The 22,046-nt window shown below is 37.0% G+C and overlaps 1 protein-coding gene across 1 annotated transcript in view; it reads right to left on the bottom strand.

The window, feature by feature from the left end:
* Positions 1-8,013: 8,013 nt before the first annotated feature.
* The window catches only part of ADGRA3 (adhesion G protein-coupled receptor A3), a 53,131-nt gene continuing 39,098 nt past the window's right edge, over positions 8,014-22,046 (bottom strand). The window contains exons 11-19 of the mRNA XM_084286779.1: positions 20,190-20,351; positions 19,720-19,923; positions 19,175-19,388; positions 18,819-19,027; positions 14,363-14,487; positions 13,721-13,844; positions 12,713-12,858; positions 9,776-9,871; positions 8,014-9,584 (exon numbers count right to left, since the gene is read on the bottom strand). Of these exons, the coding sequence (XP_084142905.1) occupies positions 8,342-9,584; positions 9,776-9,871; positions 12,713-12,858; positions 13,721-13,844; positions 14,363-14,487; positions 18,819-19,027; positions 19,175-19,388; positions 19,720-19,923; positions 20,190-20,351 (2,523 nt within the window). The 3' untranslated portion in view covers positions 8,014-8,341. The remainder of the gene's footprint in view (positions 9,585-9,775; positions 9,872-12,712; positions 12,859-13,720; positions 13,845-14,362; positions 14,488-18,818; positions 19,028-19,174; positions 19,389-19,719; positions 19,924-20,189; positions 20,352-22,046) is intronic.

The following is a 22,046-nucleotide window of genomic DNA, read 5'->3' as shown; positions in this document are numbered from 1 at the left end:
AAGCAAACTTAAGCTTTAATTCCAAGGCCAGCTGTTATCTGTATCCCTACAACTTTAACTTCAGTGTTTTTGTACATGCTTAAGGAATGCTGATTTTTATTGATTATGAATCACCTTAATTTATTTAATTCTCTGGTTCTATTCTTAAGACATAAAATACACATGCAAGAGCCAAACGTCACTTACCATAAATCAGCTGCCTTAATGCAATGATTACATTGGTCAGAGCTGGGCAAGCAAGCTCGTGTTTTCTGCATCTGGGTTTCATAACTGGACATTTTAAGTTCTTGGAGATTGTTTTTCACTCCATAGAAGATCAATGAAAGCAGCAGAGCAATTTAATAGACTACCCCCAAAATAATGCAAACATCGTTGTGTACATGTACCATGTTGTTCTAATAGGATTTCTAGAAGAACGCACAAGCAAAGACTTTGGGGTTTGGGAAAGAGATGATTTTTTTTTTGAAACCTTTATTTTTTTTCTCTTGCATCAGGTTCAGAATAGGTGTCCATCAGGAGTTGGCAGTGTAGGATTTTGAGGAGCTAAAAACAACAGAAGGAGCAGAAAGCACATACAGTTTTCTAATACACATTAGAAGTTATAAATACATGCGTTTATTATTTTGAGTGCAGTATTACCCATTTTCTGCTTTATCTGTTTCTTAACACAGCTGCACTGCGCTTTTTGTTTTCACTGGCAGCACTACAGCAGAAGCAGGCTTTTATTTCTGGAGATGATTTTGAGTGTGCTCTCAATTTGGAACTTTTTCCATTTTAACGTGACTGCAAGCAACTTTGAAAGTTTTCACTCCATTGAAATCTATAGCAACACTCTCTCCATAACTGAACCAGTCTATTGTGACAGGCTTCTGGTGGGTCCTTACCATTCTGCTATTACTTATATTGTTACTTCAGATCATTATTACGCCACTTCCTTATGGTTGTGATTACAGAAGTCCCATTCATTTACTTTTGCCTCTGTCTGATGCAAATGGCTTGTCACTAGCAGCATTACAATATATTTGTATCTTTTTCACCTCTATCCCTCCTACTCAAGTTTCCCTGGGCTATACTTTCAGGCTCTTTGTTATTTTAACCTTCACAGCCCCTTGGGAAGCTCTGAGAGGCAGCAGCAGCCATGAGTAGGGTCCAAGTCTATTGGCACCCACCAGCCCCCATGCTACAGCTTAAACAAAAAATCTTTGTAAGAAGTGCCTTTTCTTTCACATTTTCTTCTTCCATTATCATTCTCATTTCATCTCTCTTTACATTCCTTTGCCTCCTGCTTTCTTTTCCACGAATATGTAGGACACAGTTCTAGGGCATTTTTGACTCTCCACTATCAACTGGATTAGGTTGGAATACTGCTGATAAACACTTTGCTTAAATCCAAACAAAGGAAATCTAGCAAAACTTGTAACTTGAAGCATACCAATTTTAATTTTGACCTTGTGGAGAAGGGAGTGTTTGCATGATTAAAGGTCAGATTTTATTGGTTAAACAGCAAGTTTCCTTAAAATAAAGGTTGTACATTAAGAACTAAACATTTTGCCAGTATTATTGATTGAATTCTTTCCTCTCCAAAACCCATGTATCTAGAACTATGAGTAATAGCTTACAGATAGCAGGTATCTATGGCTTACAGGGAATAGATTTGATCATTGCAAGAGTGAGTCTAAATTCACTGGGATTCTACACCCAGGAAAGGAGGAGTTGAGGCCTCATTACCAGCAGGCACACAGTACTAGCAGCTCTGAAGCACCTTCAATTTTTGTCTGTACAGAACGTGCCATGCTAACAGCGGGATGAGAACACAGGGGACAAGTGTGTGAGCACTAACAGGCACTTTGTGCTTATGGACACCTATTCTGTAAAAAAACAGAAAGACTCGACAATGTAAAAATACAGCCTATCAGCAACTTTGGTCTTTTCAGCAGGTGATTTAATCAGCTGTCTAGCAACACATTTTCAAAAAAAAAAAAAAAAAAAAAAAAAAGTACTTGCCTTAAGCTAGTTTGTATGTCTTTTTTTTTGTTGTTGTTGTTTATCTTTTAAATAAAGTTACACTAAACAGTCTTTTTAAAGTTATGCAGGCATAAATTTAGAATTTCTCTGTAGTGTGTTTTCAGACATAAAAGGTTTGGGCTTATTTTGTTAATCTTCCTCCTGTGCATTAAGAAAGTTGCTTTAGCACTCTCTCGAGAAGACAACGCTATAATGACACTTGGTGAAAAGCAGAATACCTAGGGAAATTAACAGGAATTACAGAGCAGGTCTTAGAGACCTCCAAACGATCTTCCAAATTTCTGATCCAGACTAATCATGGCATCACGCTACCACGGAGTCTGTCACCTTATCTTAGGTGAACAGTCATTATCTCACAGAAGAAAGCCTGCGGCCTTGTAGAAATGTAACATCTCCATTTCAATCTCAGTACTGTTGAATTAAACTTTACAAAACACTTCTTGATGAAGTGAAACCAGCCTGCAGCAGAAGCCAGGATTCCTGGGGGGGAAAGACTGGCTTTTGGGCGTTTTGCCCATCAAGGTACCTATCTATAAAAGTGTTTTGGGAAGCAAGAAAATTAGACGGACAATGTTAGGAGAGGAAAGGTACTTGACGTGCATTGCAGAAGCTGAGCCACTAACTTGCGGAGTTAACAGCTGTTACCTGATAGCTTCATGGAGGAGCAAGGTGGGGGCAACAAAACAAATCAGGTGCCTATTCAAGTTGATTATCAGCTGTTTGGTAGAAGGTAGAAAATAATTTTACCCCAGTCATAGGACTACAGTAATTACATTGTTCCAAAACAAGATGTCTTGGGAACAAACGAAGATCAGCCCTCGGATAGCTTTGGTCATTAATTGCTGTGGTATTTCTAACATGTAACTTCACTCCAGGTCATTTTTAGGGGTACTCCTGGGTCTGCTTGCTTGCTTTCAGACAAAACCTTCCAAAATAGGCAAGTAGGAGCTGAATTAGTACATCAGATCTCATCCATTATACTCCAACATCATTAACATGTCTAAACACTGTGCAGCCTAAGGGCACCTCAGTGCAAGAAGCAGCTTCATCTTTGCCAGTAAACATATTTTTACCTAATAAGTAGTAGTAAAATTTTGCTCTCCTTCCTTTTTAGATCTGCATGAGAAATTTATTTGGTTTCCTTGTACAGGGAGGTGGTTTTTTTTTTTTGTTTGTTTGTTTGTTTGTTTGTTTTTTGACAATTATTGGATTAAAACTGTTCTATTTCCTTTATCTGAAATATTGGACAGGATCACAGGATTAGGAAAATCTCAGATTCCTCATGAGCATTTCTGTATACATGAGGCTACTTAAGAGTTCATTACAAAATTAATGATCAAGAACTAAGCTGCCTTTATTTAGTGGTTCCTAGATTCAGGAACAGGAATGGTAAGGTAGCAGATGTACCAGGGAAGGGGAAATCACACCTGTTTAGTTGATCTATTTAATAGATATAACTGATTGGATACCTTAGTGTTGAAAAATCTGATGACAGAAAACTGCATAAAAAAAAAAAAAAAGGATGAGAAAATTCAAACTACAAAACACTTTCATCAAAAAGATGGAGGCAACAGAGTTCACTTCACTGACAACTACTGAAGGTACTAGGAAAGCTCTTGAATCTTGCAATAGAAAAAGCTCATACTGAGTCTTCTACCCCCAAGGTTCGCTTGTGCACCTTACCTCATTTAAAATTGAAAGATCCATTTCTCCAAAACTGGTGACATAAAACCATTTCAACTGTACGTCAGGATTTTTTAAAGCTCCTTTGCAATGTCCACAAGGCTGAGAAAACTTCAGTGATGTGATACATAGGTTAAAGTAACGTAAGTCATTGTCAGGAATTTTTTACACTGGTGATGGGCTCCCATATCCAGATCATCTTTCAGTACTGGGCAATTCCATGTCACACCAGCCTGGTAGCATCCTAGGACAGCATCCTGTCCTCTTTAGTATCTTCATCGATGATCTGGATGAGGGCATCGAGTGCACCCTCAGTAAGTTCGCAGATGACACCAAGTTAGGTGTGTGTGTCGATCTGCTTGAGGGTAGGAAAGCTCTGCAGGAGGATCTGGATAGGCTGCACCGATGGGCTGAGGTCAACTGCATGAAGTTCAACAAGGCCAAGTGCCGGGTCCTGCACCTGGGGCGCAATAACCCCAAGCAGAGATACAGGATGGGAGAGGAATGGTTGGAGAGCTGCCAGGCAGAGAAGGACCTGGGAGTGATGGTGGATAGTCAGCTGAATATGAGCCAGCAGTGCGCTCAGGTGGCCAAGAAGGCCAACGGCATCCTGGCTTGTATCAGGAACAGTGTGACCAGCAGGGCTAGGGAGGTGATCGTCCCCCTGTACTCAGCTCTGGTGAGGCCGCACCTCGAGTACTGTGTTCAGTTTTGGGCCCCTTGCTACAAGAAGGACATCGAGGTGCTTGAGCGGGTGCAGAGAAGGGCGACGAAGCTGGTGAGGGGCCTGGAGAACAAGTCCTACGAGGAGCGGCTGAGGGAGCTGGGCTTGCTCAGCCTGGAGAAGAGGAGGCTCAGGGGCGACCTTATCGCTCTCTATAGGTACCTCAAGGGAGGCTGTAGCGAGGTGGGGGTTGGCCTGTTCTCCCATGTGCCTGGTGACAGGACGAGGGGGAATGGGCTTAAGTTGAGCCAGGGGAGTTTTAGGTTAGATGTTAGGAAGAACTTCTTCACTGAAAGGGTTGTTAGGCATTGGAACAGGCTGCCCAGGGAAGTGGTGGAGTCACCATCCCTGGAGGTCTTTAAAAGACGTTTAGATGTAGAGCTTAGGGAAATGGTTTAGTGGGGACTGCTAGTGTTAGGTCAAAGGTTGGACTCGATGACCTTGAGGTCTCTTCCAACCTAGAAAATTCTGTGATTCTGTGACAACCTACTAGGTTCTTCATTATCCACAAGAGGAAGGAACCAGGTGGGAGTGATTGCATCAATTTTTTAACCAGATACTGAAACTGTAATGGTCTGGGAATAGGTATTTTGGTATGTACAACCATAGTTAGTAAAAAAACAGTCTTTTAACTATCCTTTTCTGGTTTTACATCAAACTCTTTTCCTCTGCATTCTTTTCCTTGTAGTTACTAACAAATGCGTAAATTCCAAGTAGTTTTACATGAAAATTCATAATAGTAGCACATCTTCGGCCCATCAGAGCTGAAGATTAAACTGTGGTCTGATTTGGGTAAGTGCTCTTAAGTGTCAACAGAATAAACAAGTTCATCATGTATTATAGCTTCCGTGGGAACATGCAGAAGTTGCACGTTCTACCACCTCTATAAATAAGTCTGCTAATGATTGGCTGCATGGCACATCAGTATTTATTCTAATTTTAAATAACTTGCTCAGTAGCTCTGGATGTTGCTAGGGATCCCTCCTCCCTAGGAGGAAAACTGTCATACAAATTTCTGTTTCATCAGTTGTGACCAGTTAGCTAATAGAGGAAATTAAGTTTCTGCATACTGCACCTTTCTGCTCCTCAGAGTTAGACTCTGATAGAGGAAAAACTCACTCATTTGTGGCTTAAAGGGAAATTGCCACAGTCTGTGAAGTTGCTGGATACCTTAATGAGATAGGAAGAAGGGTGCGGAGGACTGCAGCATGCAGTTTAACACAATTCATTTGCATCTCAGCAGAGATGAGTGAAAATGATGCAGGGGGAACATCTGAATTTGAGGGAAAGAGATCAGCCAGTGAACAGAATTTACGTGGATGTCAATGGAAGTAAACGTTACCTATGTATTATACAAAATATAGCTCATTACATCAAGAATTACACAGATTCTACACACCTATCCCTTAGGCTTTGGCAATGGGCTGAAGTCCTCCTCCTGTAAACAAAAACAGAAGTTTACATTTAACAACAGGTTTTTTTTTAATATAAATGTTTGTCTTTTTGTGTCTTCATGCATTTTATGAGAAGCATGTTCTCTGGAAATCTCTAGACTCTTACATTCCTCTATTTGTTATTTTAACATTTAGTATTTTCTTGCATTCATGAAAGTTAACTATTGGATTTTTATCTATTGGATTTGAGGCTTTTTAGTGATGCCCCACTGAAAGGTGTGTACTAAACTTTTACTATAGCCAAGTAGTGCAAATGAAGCGCAAATTTTCAACAATCTTCATCTGATAAAGACTACAAAATTTCTCCACAATTTGATCTCACTTAATCTTAAGTCCTGCCTCATCTACTGTGCTAGAGCTCAGAGAATGCAAGATTTATAAGCACCATTATACTAAGTGCTGAATTCAGAGAAGATGATGTGTTCAGCTAAGTATTCATTTGTACATAAAAAATGTGCATTTTGGGCTTTGATTTTGGTTAATTTTCAAGGAGAACCATCCTCATTGCAGACTGCCGCAGTGATGAAAATTTTATTTTAATTTTTAAACTGAAGTCACACCAGTCATCTGCTTGACTGCATATAAAGCACACTTTCAGAGATCTGTAAAGCCGTATCTCTGCACCGACCTTTTAGCTGCTGTCTTTTGAGTGCATAGGGACATTCTCCACTCGACACCGGGTTTGGTCCATGATATGCTGGTAGCCACGACCGCAGTCAGCATAGAAGCCTGGTCAGCAGTGCCAATTCTGCAAGGCCTTTATTAAAAGTGCTAGGTTAGCAAACACTAGGCATAACAGTAAATATCAAGCTGACTTCCTCAACTCCTTACTTCAGGACCGCAGTCTACTGACACTTTTTATCTACTTGTATGGAGGTGAGTTCAGATGCGAGGTGGCATTGGTAGGTTAATATTGCAGGTACGAAAGTTTGTCATATTTGCAGATCTTGTTAACCCCATCACTTTCAAAAGTTAGATTTTCCATATGAAACAAATTTTATATTCATAGATACCACCCCTTCAGTTCCTCCCCCATCTCCCCACATGTTCATATTCAACCATCCAACCAGAGAAGGTATAAACCAAATACAAATGAAAAAACAAACTCCCACAACACAACAGGTCCCCCTGTTTTGGAAAGCAAGAATTAAAAATTCACAAGATGTTTGTTACAGCACAAACTTTCTTCATGTTTTATAAGCAAATCTTGAACTACAAGGACAATTTCTCAACAGTATCTATGCTATTGATTTAAGATTTAGAAACAAACACTGTTTAAAATCTAGAAACCGTGAACAAAAAACTCCCACTGATCTTTGTTTGCTCAGGGATGTGAAAAAGCAGCAATACAACACCAGACAGAGTTTCAGTAAGCAGCATGGTGTTAATACAGAACTGTCAAAATGGAATACATCTTAACAAAAATGAAAACTCCATGAAAAGCAATTGTCCCCTCCCACCCCACCCCACCACCTGACATTTCTTAACCTACAGAAATTTAAAATTAGTAATTAGCACTTAAGGCATTCTGATAACCCATTCCTTTGCATTACCCACAAGCAAATAACAATACAGTGATCTCCTCATTCGGAAGAATGTAAAATACTTGCACCTTCAAGTCTTATCATACATTGATGAAATGATTGTTTGCATGGAAAACGTCCCTTTTGAAAATTTACACACATGCACCCTTTCCTTCTCAATTACAAATGATTAAATCAAATTAAAAAACAGAAAACCCCAGCCAAGTAATTATGAGGGAAAAACTGTATTTTCCAAATACATTACCAGGACAAGTATACTACAGCCCTGTGTAAGTACGTATTGAAGTCAGCCACAACCATCTGAAAATATAACTAACTTATGTATCACAACAAGACAGTGATTTTGGAGTAAAGAAGTTGCCTGTAAACTAGAAAAACCTCTATAAATTAGAATTGCATTTTAAACAAACTGTAGGACTGATGTAATTAAGCTATTTGCATTGTCTATTTCAGACACGAAGTATTTTCTTTGGTGACTGAAACTGCCACACTTCTTACTTCTTGAGTAAAATCAAGATGACATTGAGTCTAATAATCTGTAATTGAAAAACAAGTAAGTGCAACATTAGGCTGCTGGGGAAAATACTATTTATTTATTATACATTTAAATACAAACTTGAAATGTGTTGTGGACACATCTGCAGGGTTACAGGTAAAAAATAAAAAATGTACAAAGTTCCATTCTGCATCTCTTAACAAGATTGATACTTCAAAAAAAATTCACAAAAACACCAGAAGTTTGTCCTTGTAAGAACAGTGAAGGTAATGCATACAATCTTTTGCTTGGCAGATTATCCTTGTTCCCTCCCTGCATAAAGTACCTAGAGTTTGTAAACAGTCTTTAAAAGTGTTAATAGCTTTAAGGAATGTGTAATCACAGTTCACATGGATTTGTCCCACAAGTTGTAATGCTACACAGTAGTTTCATGTTTCCATAAGCCAGTTCTAATATTACCAGTACTGTCTGCAGTGAGCAAGGGTCCATCCTGTCCACTGCTTTTAAGTGGTCCATTCTGAATGGCTAAATTTAGGCCATAAGATTTTTGCTGGTTTTCAAGTTCAACCACTATTGGTTTCCTCAGAATATCTTTTTTGTTGTTGGTAACTGTTGTTTTTTCAGTATTTCTGCCACTTTTGGGAAGCGTACTGCAAGCATCACTGCTATCTTGCTGGGATTGGTTATACTGACGTTCTCTATATGCCAAATAAGCTCTTCGGCTCCTTGAATGCCCTTCACTGTTGCTTTGTCGACTTTTCGGTAAGCCATTTTGCACGCTTCCTTCCACACTGGTAGGAACATCATATGCATATTCCCTCAATACTGCAAGCCTGCTAGCACGATGTCCCTTGCTTCTGTTCTTATGATGCCGGCTTGGGTGTCCATTTGTCCGAAATTGTACCTCTAATGGAGCTACATGCATTTTGATATCGTTATCCACTGAATGCTCAGTGAGACTGTTATCAAGCTGAGGACCTGTGTTCAGTGGAAGAGAAGTAGGGTGGCACTGAGCTGCAGCAGCTTGTAAATTTGTTAGTTTGCAACCTTGAGAAGAATTTTTCAGGCTCGATGCACTTTTATTTGTGCATGAAGATTCTGCACTGCTGTTGGTGCACTTGGGGGCCTCTCCATTGGTTCCACTGGAACTGGAGGGCTGAACATTCACTTGCACCGAGTACGTACTCCTTCCAGGGCAGCACGTTGTTATCCATGCATGCCTGACATCTTCCCTATTAACACAATGGTGCACCATAAGAAAGGCACTAAGGCTTAAACAAGTTGCCCCAAAAAAACAGCTAAAAATCAGGTCCATAGGATAATACAGGGAAACTGACAGAGCTCCAAAAATCCACAGAGCAACATACAGAAGCAAAGTAAGGCCCACTCCCAGAAGCTGTGCTTGAAAACTGTGCTCGTTCTCCAAAGCAGATGCAGAAACTAGTGACACTGACAACGAATCTTGGTGAGCCAGTTCCCCATGTTCGTTGGTGGCGAGACGCTGCTGTTCCTCAACTGGTTCCTTAAGTTCATATTTACGTTCAGGGTGCCGTTTTAGTTGTATGAATATGCTGAGGAAATACATGCAGTTTATGAAAATGATAAAGCTAGCTGGTCCATAAAATGCTCCTAAGCTAGGTTCCCAAGCCATCCAGCAACTGGAAAAGAAACAAAAATCAGGATGAACACCTTCTCACAAGTTATTTATGCTTTATCAGTTCAAAACGGAAAGTGAAGTGACCTCGGCTGCGTTACATTTATTGGAACTATCAGAATTAATTGCAAGTAGTATTTAGAAAAGCAAGACTGTGAAACATTACAACAGAGCTCTCAGTTATACAGTACTTACTAAGGTGCATTAGGTCTGCTGCCATAATTTCGGATGTTTGCTGCTGCTGTTATTCCACAAACTATGATTGGGATCCCTCCACCAATAAGGTAGAACCTAAGAAGTAAAAACAATGTATGAACACTTGGCTGCGTAATGGCAATGGATTTTATTTGGTCACCATAGGGAAAAGGAATTTCCAGAATTCTGGAAATATGCAATTTTTTAAAGAAAAAAGTGGGGTGAGTTGGTTTTGGACTCCAGTAAAAGCAATTCTTCCATGTCTTCCTCACTACGTTTTTTTTTTCTTCTGTGTAAACCACCTTTCTCTCAGTTTCTCACTTCCCTTCACAGCACTGAATAGACAAGGTATATGAAGTTAGAGGGAAGAAGCAAAAGATGACAGAAGCTATAAATTGTTACAAGAGAATATGGAAACTTAGAATGAAATAAGTGTTCTCTGTCTTATTCCTGAAGATTTTTTTTTTTTTTTTAAAAAGAACTCTGATCTTACTTCCTGTTTCCTTGTGCAGTTGTACTGAAAACTGTATGCTTTCACAAGGATGAGGGCATATGTTGTTAGAGGATCTAACTAATCAAATCACTAATTACCAACAATCACTCCAATCAATAGCACGCTGTGCTACAATTTCTCCTTCAGTTACATCAAAAATCTAATGGCATGGATATACAACGTGTTACAACAGTAACAGAAACACAAAACCAGAAAAATTCACTATATGTAGAACATTCATGCCCAGTATTGGTACTACCATATTTTACTTTCCATGAAGAATACTATGATTAAGATCTTGAATTTCTTTTAAAAGCAATCCTTTTAAGTAAAAATAATTTGAAACTGTTTCCTTTTGTCTTGGTTGACATGTCAACAAACTACCGTTTCTGCATGACAAACTCCATTTCCTGCTTGTGACTGGCAGCTAGGAGACTCATTTTTTTTCACACCCTCCTGCTTGGCATGGCAATGCAATGCAACGTGCTTGGCATAAAGTTCTGAACAATTAAGAAATTCCACCCAGTGCAAGTGATGTACTATCTTTGCAACATGGCATCTGTGAACCACATAAGAACCCCTCTCTGGTCTAGAGTGTTTTACGAAACACTGAATCAGTTTTGAAGTCTTTTTCATCTTGTTTATGAACTGTATAAAGCCACATTAACACACAGAATAGAGAAGATCAACAAAAATTATCTTGCATGCAATGAATTTTCCAAAATAAAGAACAAAGCTTATCTGTGCTAGTATGGAAGGAAGGCTAATAGCTATTAAGTCCACCCTCATAAGACACCTACAGGAACTGAAGATCCACATGTAAGCATAATGGTTTCCTATCAAGTGCAGAGTGGAATTCTTTAAACCCAAAGAGTGCAAAGCAGAATAATTTGGATATGGCAAATGAGGAGAAAACTATATACCTATTTACACCTACTAGGGCTTTTCTACATCCATTTCAAAATACCCTTTGTGAATGTGAAAAGGTACATCGGAGGAAGAATCTCAGCAGTATGGTGGCAAAGAGTGAATTAGTTGGTTTTGTCTCTTTCGGTTCAAGAAACAGGGGGCCTGAGTAAAGACAGCGACTGGTTCCATACAAGCAAGAAACTCTTATACAGAACTCTGCCATTAATGGGTAGGTTTGCTTTGAGCAGGAGCTTAACAGGCAACTCAATGAAAAAAATTTAAATCCTTCTATGGCTGTCCCACATAAAGACATCACACATTGATTAAGGAAATCTTTGATCTGCAGAGACAGAATAACCTGAGAATTTATTAAGTATGCTTGCTCAGTTCTTATACTCTCTCCAGAGTTACTGTCATTATCACAGAGGAGGTGCCCAGATATGAAAAGGTATGTGCATGTTTATATTTACACAAAGCTGAGCCTCCAAGGCTGGTAACGTTACTGTAAATTTTTCCAAAGCAAGACCAGCATGACAAATAATAGGGGATGGAAAATGAAATAAAATTACACAGATGTTAAAATAGCCATGCAGTATCCTGCTGGAAGGCAAACAGTTGGTGATCATGATATCCTACACTGAATGGAACAGATTATTTTTCTGAAAACAAAAACAATGAATAAATTAAATAAAGCAAAGGGAGTGCTTAGTAATATAAATACTAGCATTCTACTTTCTGACTCATGTATTTAATATTTATATATGCTTATACATAGTACTGCAAATTTTAGTTGATATTCAGAAGAGTATTTCTGATTTTCTGCACTTTCTGTACCTTAAAATTAATCTAAATATTTGCTATGTAACTAATCAAAGTTAATCAATGTCTGCCACCTTGTGGAGAATTCCAGCTCAGCAGTCTTTAATTAGTATCTGGAGAAACAGTAAGGTATATGTACAAATTATATGAATGTTTACTACTAAAAGTATTTCATAAGGGGAATTTTACAGATTATTTTTTTTTTGCATTTCAGTGATTTTAGAAATACAAATTGTAAAGAGGATTAATTTACAAAGAATACTATTTTCATTTGACAGTGCCTGACATTTTTTGAAATGACTTGTCAGCAATTTTTCGGAAAACCATATTAAACTATGTTTACTTGAATTATAGTGGTTATTAATTGTCTGGTAACACAGTTCTCCACATTCTTTCCCCTATGATAACTTAATGGGAAGTGTTCTTATCTGAACTCCTAATCAAAGCCCCAGGAGTGATGTTAAACCAGTACCAATTTGTTAATTTACAAATCAGAAATACATCATCATAACCGTAACATGCTGAGACCAACCATCCTGCACTTCATCCTCATTAACGAGGAGCAGAGAAATCTGGAAATAACTTTGTAAACTTGAAAGGAAAAATCTTATAGGAAAAGCACTTGCAAAAGAACAGTATCAACCTGTTAAAATTTCTGGTCAGAGTATGAGCAAGGTGACCTAGTACACAGAGTTGCAGAAACAAACAAGGCTCACCTCAGCATTGGTCTGGGTGGAGGCGGCGGCTCATCAGGATCTTGACATCTTTTTGCTTTTTTGGTTACTTGCTTGTAAATATTACGAGATGTCACTCCCAGCCACAATACTGTTGCAAGAGTGGAATAATGGAGAATTATCCCAACCTTAAAAAAAAAAAAAAAAAGAAAAATAGAAACAAACCCCTAAACATTCCCATTTTACAAAGTTACAAGATAACCATTTACCATGCAATTTGCATAAAACCTGACTTTACATACAGTTGCTTCATCAAGAAGCAACTGCATTACATTTAAACACAGCAACTGAATGATAGATGGCTCAATCGCTGAAGAATAAATCATTATAAAAGAGGAGTCCCAATAAAGCTGTTTGTTTATGGAAAGAACAGGTCTTTCACTTTAAATACTTCTCAGTACCTTTAAGTTATACTGAGGCAGTAGAAATAAATACTTTTATATTTGCAGAAATCACCTTTTGTGTGGTCTGTAAATGTCACCTACAGCTCTCTATAATAATTCTGTAACAAATGAGTCTTTTATATAAAGCTACAAGGTAAAAAACATTGTTGTGATAGCGTTTCTGGCTAAAGAAACCCCAAGCACTTCTGAAGTACTTTTTGGTTTTCAAATAATGACCTAGTTCTATCCCCATGCATGGGTCAAAATAAGAGAAGTTTTAAGATAGAAAAAAATTGATTCTTTATCAAAATGTTACATTCTGATGAAAATACCTGTACTGCACTGTAGGAGGCAAGGGGATATATATATATATATATATGAATACCCCTAATAGTATGAAACTGGTAAAACTAGTATTTTCAAATGATCTTAAGTACAATTCCAAATATTCAGTTATAATAAATAAGAGCTAAAAATAGCAAACCTTCCTACTTACATAAAAGCTCAGCTTTGCCTCCCAAATGATGGAAGAGTTAAAATTCAGTATTTTAACATTGTTTTCTGGAAATAACTGTAACTTATTTTTTGTGCTGTTGTATTTACTTACTGCTTGGCAAATGCTTGCGTTCCTGGTCTGAGTTATGCCTCCAATAAACATCACGCATGTCAGGAAAATATGAAAACTTAGGTTAACTAGCATGTGCCAGCTTTTTACACTGATCCTGATCACACTGTTAAGAAAAACAAATAAAATAAAGTTCAGCTGCATTATTGTCTTTCAGAAACCAGCAAGATACGTTTATGTTAAATGAGATATAATTAACGTTAATGATTGTTTGACTTCAAATATAATCTCTAATCTTCGTTACAAGAATTTAAAACACCCTCCTATTAACCCGGGCTTATACAAGTATTTGGGATCTGATTCAAGAAATTTTAGGCTTCAAGCTTTCACTGACATTAACAGAAATGTCAAAAGCTAAACATTTTGTTAAATTTCACTGTCATTTTTGAGTGGTCTCTTCTTGCATCATGAAGGAAAAATGACAAAGAGATACACGGTTATGAGTTAAATTATCATACTAAAGAACATACGAAATAGCTACTTGCTTAAGTGTTAGTCTGCATCAACAAATTTTACAGGAAAAAATATGAATGCAAATTACTATATCACGTTCATATAAGAAAGAAAAGGATCCTAAGAACTTTGAAAGTAATTTTTTTAGTCTCTAGTGATTTTGATTCATACCTGTGATGGTATATGTAGCTGACTATGATCATCATCAGGCACATTAGCAAAACCATGGCAGTGGCATAAATTACTGGATGCAAAAGATCAGCTGGCTGTGTATATAATTCAGCTCCTGTCAAGTCCTGGCAACAAAACCACAAGTAACGTTAGTCCATCTTATCTCCTTATTTTGCGGGTGGGAATGGGAGAGGAGACAATATAAGAAACAGGAACCTTCTAGATATAATACTATACCCCTGAAGCCTACCCCCATTATTTAAGGTTATCTTTCTTCTACCAATACCCGTTATTCTGGCTGAATGTTATAAATGCAGTTATGTTTTATAACACACTTCGACTTCGTGTATGTCTTAATATACAGACAAGTTATCAGCTTAGACAGAACACAACTTTCTTGTTTTTAAGATGTGTATAACTTTGTATAGCACGTAGAACAATCCTGTGTTTCAGTGATGATTGAAATCTGCAACAACTCAGAGAACGGAACAGAAAGTGCCCTCAGCAAGTTTGCAGATAATGCTGAAGTGGGGAGAATGATCAGTAGATTGGACAATATTCAAATGGTTACTGAAAAGCCATCAGAACAGGCTGATAAAATGCCACAAATTTCAACAAAAGAACATGTGAGAGTTCTGCATCTTGGATAGAATAATGCCACACATGCTAAAGAACAGACTGGGTGTTGGACTGAATAGAAAGCAAAAGAAGAACCTAAGGGTGCTGGTAAGACAGAATCTGAACACGAGTCAGCAGCACACCCTACAGCCCAAGCCCACACTTCACTGTACTAGTAAAAATATAGCAAGCAAGTGAATGAAAGCAATTACTCCCCTCTGTTCAGCGCTGCAAGACCACCTCTGCAGAGGTATATACAGTTTAAGACTCCCCAGTATAAGACAGACACCGACACACTGGATAATGCATGTCTAACAAAGCATCACTGGGATGATTAACAGGGTGAAGCACACAATATATAAGGCTGAGAAAGCTGGATTAGTTCACCTCTAAGAGAAAGAAGATGAGATAAATCATTACTCCTACACTGGACTAATCATTATAATGAGAAATCTCATTACTATATTGAACCATCTACTGGGAAAAAGAAAACAGAGTCAAACTACTTGGAGTTCAGTGAAACTGTGAGGAGCAATGGACATTGTTGGCAGCATGGAAAATTCTAATTAGATGTAGGAAACAAATTCTGATGACAGTGGTCAAATACTAGACCCAGACTGCCCAGTGAGGCTGTACAACTGCTATCCTTGCAAATAATAAAAAAAAAAAGCTTGACTGAATATGACCTGGAGCAACATAATTCAACTTCGAAGCTGATCCAGCTTTAAGCAGTAATTGGACCCACTGACATCCAGAGGTTCCTATCAGACTTACTTCATGAGTACTGTTTGACTGAATAGATAGCTGATAACTCAAGATTTAAGCATCTCCTTAGCATCATTCAAGCTTGGTGAACCCACTGGTCAAAATATTCCTCAAGGAATAAGTATGGAATGGAATCTTGAACTGTTAAAGCATGACAATATTTTAAATAACATCTCAGGAGTGACATTTTCACTTATGAACAAGAAAAGCAAAAAAAAAACTCATTTGATTTGGATGCAGTTAGGTAAGTTTCCACTCATGTTGAAACGATTTACTAGGATTCTGTTTCCATAATGGTAATGAAAAAAACTTCAGTACCTTCCAGCACAAAATAAAACTAAGTTCAGTGGAAAAAATATATATATATTTTACTTTCAGATGGGCCAAGATACAGGAACTTTTCTCAGATATTTTGAGAATTATACAACTTCTAGAAGTTTGAGTGAAGTTCAAATGCATGCTGATGGAAGGGAGAATAAATTCAGCATTCACAAAAAAAACTGTAAAACATTAGAAGGAAGCTTTAATTTATTTTAAGAAAAATCAGTGATATATAATCTGTTTTTAAGGTTACAATGGGTAATCTGGTTTAATGGTCAGGGAAAGAGCTCTTGAATCAAGGCTTAAAATTAGAATCAGCAACATCTTCACTACTCCTTCAATTACTGTTTTATCAGAAAATAAATTTATTGTTGCTAACTCACTAACCTCATTTCAAACTAATTTAGTTAGATTGTCAGTTTGATTTTTTATGTATTTGGTTTTCCTGAGCACCTGGATGAAAACACTTTAGGAACAGTCATAAGATATTGCACCTCAGGCAGGCAGCATAGTCTGATCAGAACACTACCCACAGCCCAATTAAAATCCAGCTGGAGATCCTTAACTACCCACTGCTGTTACAAGCACAAGCAAAGGCAGTGGCACCCACAGTTGCTGGGTGCTGGAGAACAAGAACTGTAGGAGAACTGCTGAGCCTCCTGGTTACCTGTGCCATTATTAAGCAGTAGTTAAAATTATTTCCAAATAAATACAAAGTTTTATAGCTGTATGTTCCTAGATCACTAGATTAGGAAACTGGACACTTGGTCATGGCATTCCTTATCAGAGAAGACTTTACATTATGTTCTGAAATGTATACAGACAGGCCACTATATTGAACCTTTTATTTTAGTGTATATATGCGCAGAAGAAAGAATAACCAGTGTTATTTCACTCTTTATTAGCCAGTAGCCATAATGATGGACGCTGCATTCAGATCCTTGGTTGCCACTTCTGTTCATATCATTTTATGTTAATGATAACTGCTGAATTCAAAGCCAAGCTTCTAAAACTGAACTCAAAATAACATAACTTTATTTTTAACTTTTAGTTAAATAACACATAGGAAGTATGAAAACCTTCTTCAGCAGCTACTTAGCCAGATGTTTTGCACCAAATTATAAGAAATATAGATGAGAGTTACTCTCCCTCATCCTCCACCTACTGACTCCTCTCCTGTCTCAACCTAACACTTTTGGAAGTAGCTAAATATTTAAGGAATACCAGTTTTGAGTATGGAACAGGAATGCTTGCTCAAAGAGCCACTGGTAGAAAAGCAAGAAAGCTGCCCCATCCTCCTTTCCAACTTCTGGCAGTCAACAATTTTCTATATGCCTCACAATATAGTTATTGATGTAATCGTACCATGTGTTAATACAGAAAGTCATTTACAGCTGCAGATTGAGTATGCCCTTCATTTTTCTTCCTCCAGATGGCAGAAATGTGACCAATTTAAAGTATAATCTCTCTTTACATGTATACTACACATACAGATGAATTCAATTCTAAAGAACATATATGTTAAGGGAAGAATTATATATTAAAAATATTTAAAAAGGGAGCTAAGGGATTATAACGGTTTGAAGTCATTTAAAACAGTACCTTCAGAGGTAAAAATCTTAAAAGATTTGGCATGATGCCATAACATAATTTTGTTTATTTCTATTTAGCTGTTCGTTATTCTATTATTCAATTCCCTTAACAGGATGAATTATCAATCTGAGTTGGAAAACAACAAAAACCTGCAACTTCTCATGCACTGATCATCAAGAAATGCTCTTTCTTCTGAGTATGATTACATAAACATACATATATAATTTCAAACAGCACATTAACTACAACAAAAGAAAACCCACACCAAATTTACACGTAGCAAGTTCCACCCTGTTTCCTACTGGTCAACCATTTTTAAGGTATCATTTTACATGTGGTGATGACTGATAAGCAGGGTATCAATCACTGAAAACTGGAAGCTTCTGAAACGAAGCACTCCAGGAACAAAGAAGAAATTCTACTTCTAACTAAAGTGCATGAGAAGGCACCTCCTTCTTTCCCTCCCTTCCCCCCCCCCCCCCCCCCCATTATATCATATTTTACAACTGGTTAACTGTTTTATTGGCAGCATTACATGAAGACTAATGTTGAGATATATAGTTTTAGGTGTTTCTTAAAGGAACAGTATTTTATATAGTGTTTTGATTTATTTATTTTTTTAACCTTTTCAATTCATTTCTTCCATTAACGAACCAGATTAGCTAATACTGTTCCATTCACTAATACTAGTGAATGAATAGCTAATTTACAGTAAGATAGCTAACCCTGATTATAGATAATAGCAAAAAAAAAAAAAAAGGGAAGCATTCCTATTAACAGACAAAGCTAATAAATTTTATCTAACAGATGCAATTTTTCTCCAACGCTGTTATTTTAAACTGCCATTGTTAAGACTGAAGTTCATAAAAACATCTAATTAAATGGTTCGTTAGAATTGCTTCCTATAGCATAGTTCTTTTCGTGTGAAAATTATTTTTTCTCCATCATACTATGCAATTAATTCCACTTTGACAGTTTTCCACTTAAATCTCATTTCACATCAAAATCTGTATTAACAGAAGTAACAATTGAACATTTCTTATGTCTAGTTTTCTGTGAAAACAGACATGGGAATGCTTACTTTAATGCAGAAACAAAAAACAGGACTGTGGTTCCAGTGCTTTTAAGTTCCAGAAATATGTAATTCTAAGTGCCATACCATTAAAACTGCATAGTTGCTGAGGGAGTAGCACTGAATGGTAGTAATATTTTCATCAGACAGAAGAATGCGACAGCCATCAGACTTCCAGCCCCCTTGTCCGTTCAGTAGATCAAAGTCCCACTGAGCTGCAACAGCATCTGCTCCATGCGCAATGCGCCGCAGTGTCACATTTATAGGAATGTGGTGACTGGCTAGGTTTAAACCATCTGTTACAAAATAAATGTATTTGCACATGAATTTCTCAGTACGTCAAATGCAAAAAAAAAAAATTTAAATATGCTACTTGACAGAAATGAGTTAAGAAAAGCTTCTTATTTTTAAAGATCATAAAAGTGTAATAATAAAAAACAAACCTATCTTGGTAAGAATAACTGGTGTTACAACTGTACGACGTTTCCCATCATCAGCCAGATTTGTTGAATTTCCTGTTGCTGGAAAAAGCTTTCCATTGCGAAATGCAATAAGCTGAAGCTTGTAGACAGATTCATCTGCTGGTCTGATTTCTCTTTTTTGCTTCTGGGTGAAAAGGGAAGCTGGCAACTGGATAGAAGCCTCCACGATTGTATTCTAGAAATAAACAGATTAAAATAAATACGAATTATTATGCACTAGGGAGCATTTAATACCTATACCTACAAACAGCCTGAGAGCATCTTTCCACTTAAGATGTTTTAATAAGGGAAACCACACCTACTCATTAAAAACTAAGTCCATTAAGAAATTATCCCATAAGCAAACTATATTATCCTGTGTCACTTTAATCATCCCTTGTCAGTGTCATTCTGGATTACATAAGAATGCTACTTTAACATCAGAAATTCATAATGTAAGCTTGCTTTCCAAGTGATTCATATTTATGATATTATTACAAAGAGTGGGAAAACAGTGAGTATACAACCTTTAAAGCCAGGCTTGACAGCGTATTTGAAACATTGCATTTAAAGCTTAGTTGCTTATCTAGATTTCCATCTGGATCTCTTCTCCCATAATCACTGAGTCCTGTACGGTCTGATGTAGCCACTTTTTGAAATACGGTGCACGTCATCCCAGTGAAACCAGCAGCCTTTATTACATAAGCCTCAAGAGCAATATTTGGAGAATACTGAGACAAAAAAAAATCAAATAAAAAATGTTACACGCTACAGAAAGAATAACAAATAATCTTTAAGGGATTCTCTGTCATAACAGTATACAAAAACAAAACAAAAACTACTTCTGTATATCTGGCAGGGAATTCAGAATACTTCTCCTCTTCCTACAGAAACAGCAGAGATTAAGATAATGCCAAAAGCTATTAAGCAAGGAAAAATAAAAAGCTATTGAAACTTACGAGCCAGCAACATGTCTTCTAAAGAAATTTGTACTTACAGTTGAATAAACTTGAGCCCCATTTGCAAGCCGGTACATAGCAATTTTCTGTAGACACTGTACAATTCTAGTGCAAGCCTTTGCTTCCCTTTGTGCCATCCACAGAACACGTTCATCAGCTAACATAATGTTACTTGCTATATCCACCATCACGTCACCAAGCTAGCAGGGAAAAGAAATAAGGTTATTTTATATCTTTGATAACGTGCATCAAGCAGGATCATTACCAGAAGATACAATGCTACTTGTCAACATAAGAAAAAGGAATTGGTTGTCCTTATTTCAATCACTGCTTGTCAAGTTGACATACTGAAATACATAGACATTTACCCCCATCAGAATACTGTACCAAAGTAATTTGTGTAATTGCATTAGAACTACAGAACAAAACCGTGAGAAATACAAGTATTTCAGTAAGAGAAAAAGGCGTAATACTCCAACTTCTACTTTTCAAGTTATTCTAAAGAACAATTTATAATCAAATTTAAACCTAAAATAAATAGCTATGAATCAGCAATAGTACAGTGTGCATGTCAAGAAAAGAGTAACAGAGGAAGAATTAGCACACAATCCTTCTGCCTCTCTTCCTTTTGTTATGTCTGCCTTTTCTTTGATTCCTTCCTTGCCTACTTTCAGTTCTTTGTGGACTGTTTTACGTCACAGGCTATTCAAGAAATTTAGAAAGGTACCAGAGTTGACTTCAAACCACCAATTACACTGTTAAAGTGGATGCTCGCACTCCCTACCTGGCCTTCTACATAACAGAAATACAAACCAATGAAGGGAATTCCTTCACTTAGACCACAACTGTGCCAAAATTATCAAGTACCTATATTGGCCTACACTGGATTTTCACCGCATTTAAGAAAGTGGCAAATATTGCACCAAAAGTGAAGGTGCATGTAATTCTAACCAAACTGAATGAAATGTAATTCACAGTGCCTAAACTGACAGGGTGGTGGGGTTGGGAAGTGATCTCCTTTTGATCCAGATTGTGGCGTTGTTTTTTTTGAAGGAATATCATTAGTAAGTCGAGAACACAGTTAGGGACAGAAGCTACAGTCAGTAAACATTCCACAGCTAACAAAGAGCATCAAGCAAAATTTGCAGGCTACAGCGCTTTTTGTTAAATTTTCAAGAACAAATCAAAATTATATTAACGTAAGATGCTTATTATTACTTATTAGTTGAAAGGTGTTATCATGTTTAATACATCAATAGATGGAGTTGTTACAATAAATTATCAGTGTTAAGATCCTAAAGTCATAGGGCTCAAGTTATTTCACGTTCCATACATTAAACATTATTCTTTCACTTTATCAAGGTATGCCTAAGTTTCTGCATTTTAACCTAAAATGTTAAAGGTTAAATGTTAAGGTTAAAACTGCATTTTAACCTAAGACAATCTACCGAGAAGTTTCTGAACATCTTCAATTTTTCTTCTTTTCACATCAAAAAGCTATTAAATGAAGCATTTTATAATGTACAATGTTTGTATTTCAGAATAGCCACCGTAATGCAAACTAAAGAACTGAAAATGAGATGGTGTAAGTCTATACAGTATCATTCATAGCTAAGAGTTTTGTAGAGTAAGGCCAACAAGAATTTTATTAACTAATAATGAGTATTAAATGAAATTGCACTCTTTTTTAACATATCATCAAGGTTGATTTCAAATCAAACCAATTTAGATAAAAATACATCAAAGGCAAGTCTGAAATTGCCAATGAATTTAACTTAGGACATTTTCATATCAACTATTACCTTCAAAAATGGCAAAACAATGTCAGATTGTGTCACCTCACAGACAATAAATCACAGCTGAGAAAAGAATACCCTTATAATGTAACAAATGAG

This window comes from Netta rufina (genome assembly GCF_964035555.1).
Source record: "Netta rufina genome assembly, chromosome: 4".
Lineage (NCBI taxonomy): Eukaryota > Metazoa > Chordata > Aves > Anseriformes > Anatidae > Netta > Netta rufina.
This window is presented reverse-complemented; position numbering and strand designations above follow the sequence as displayed.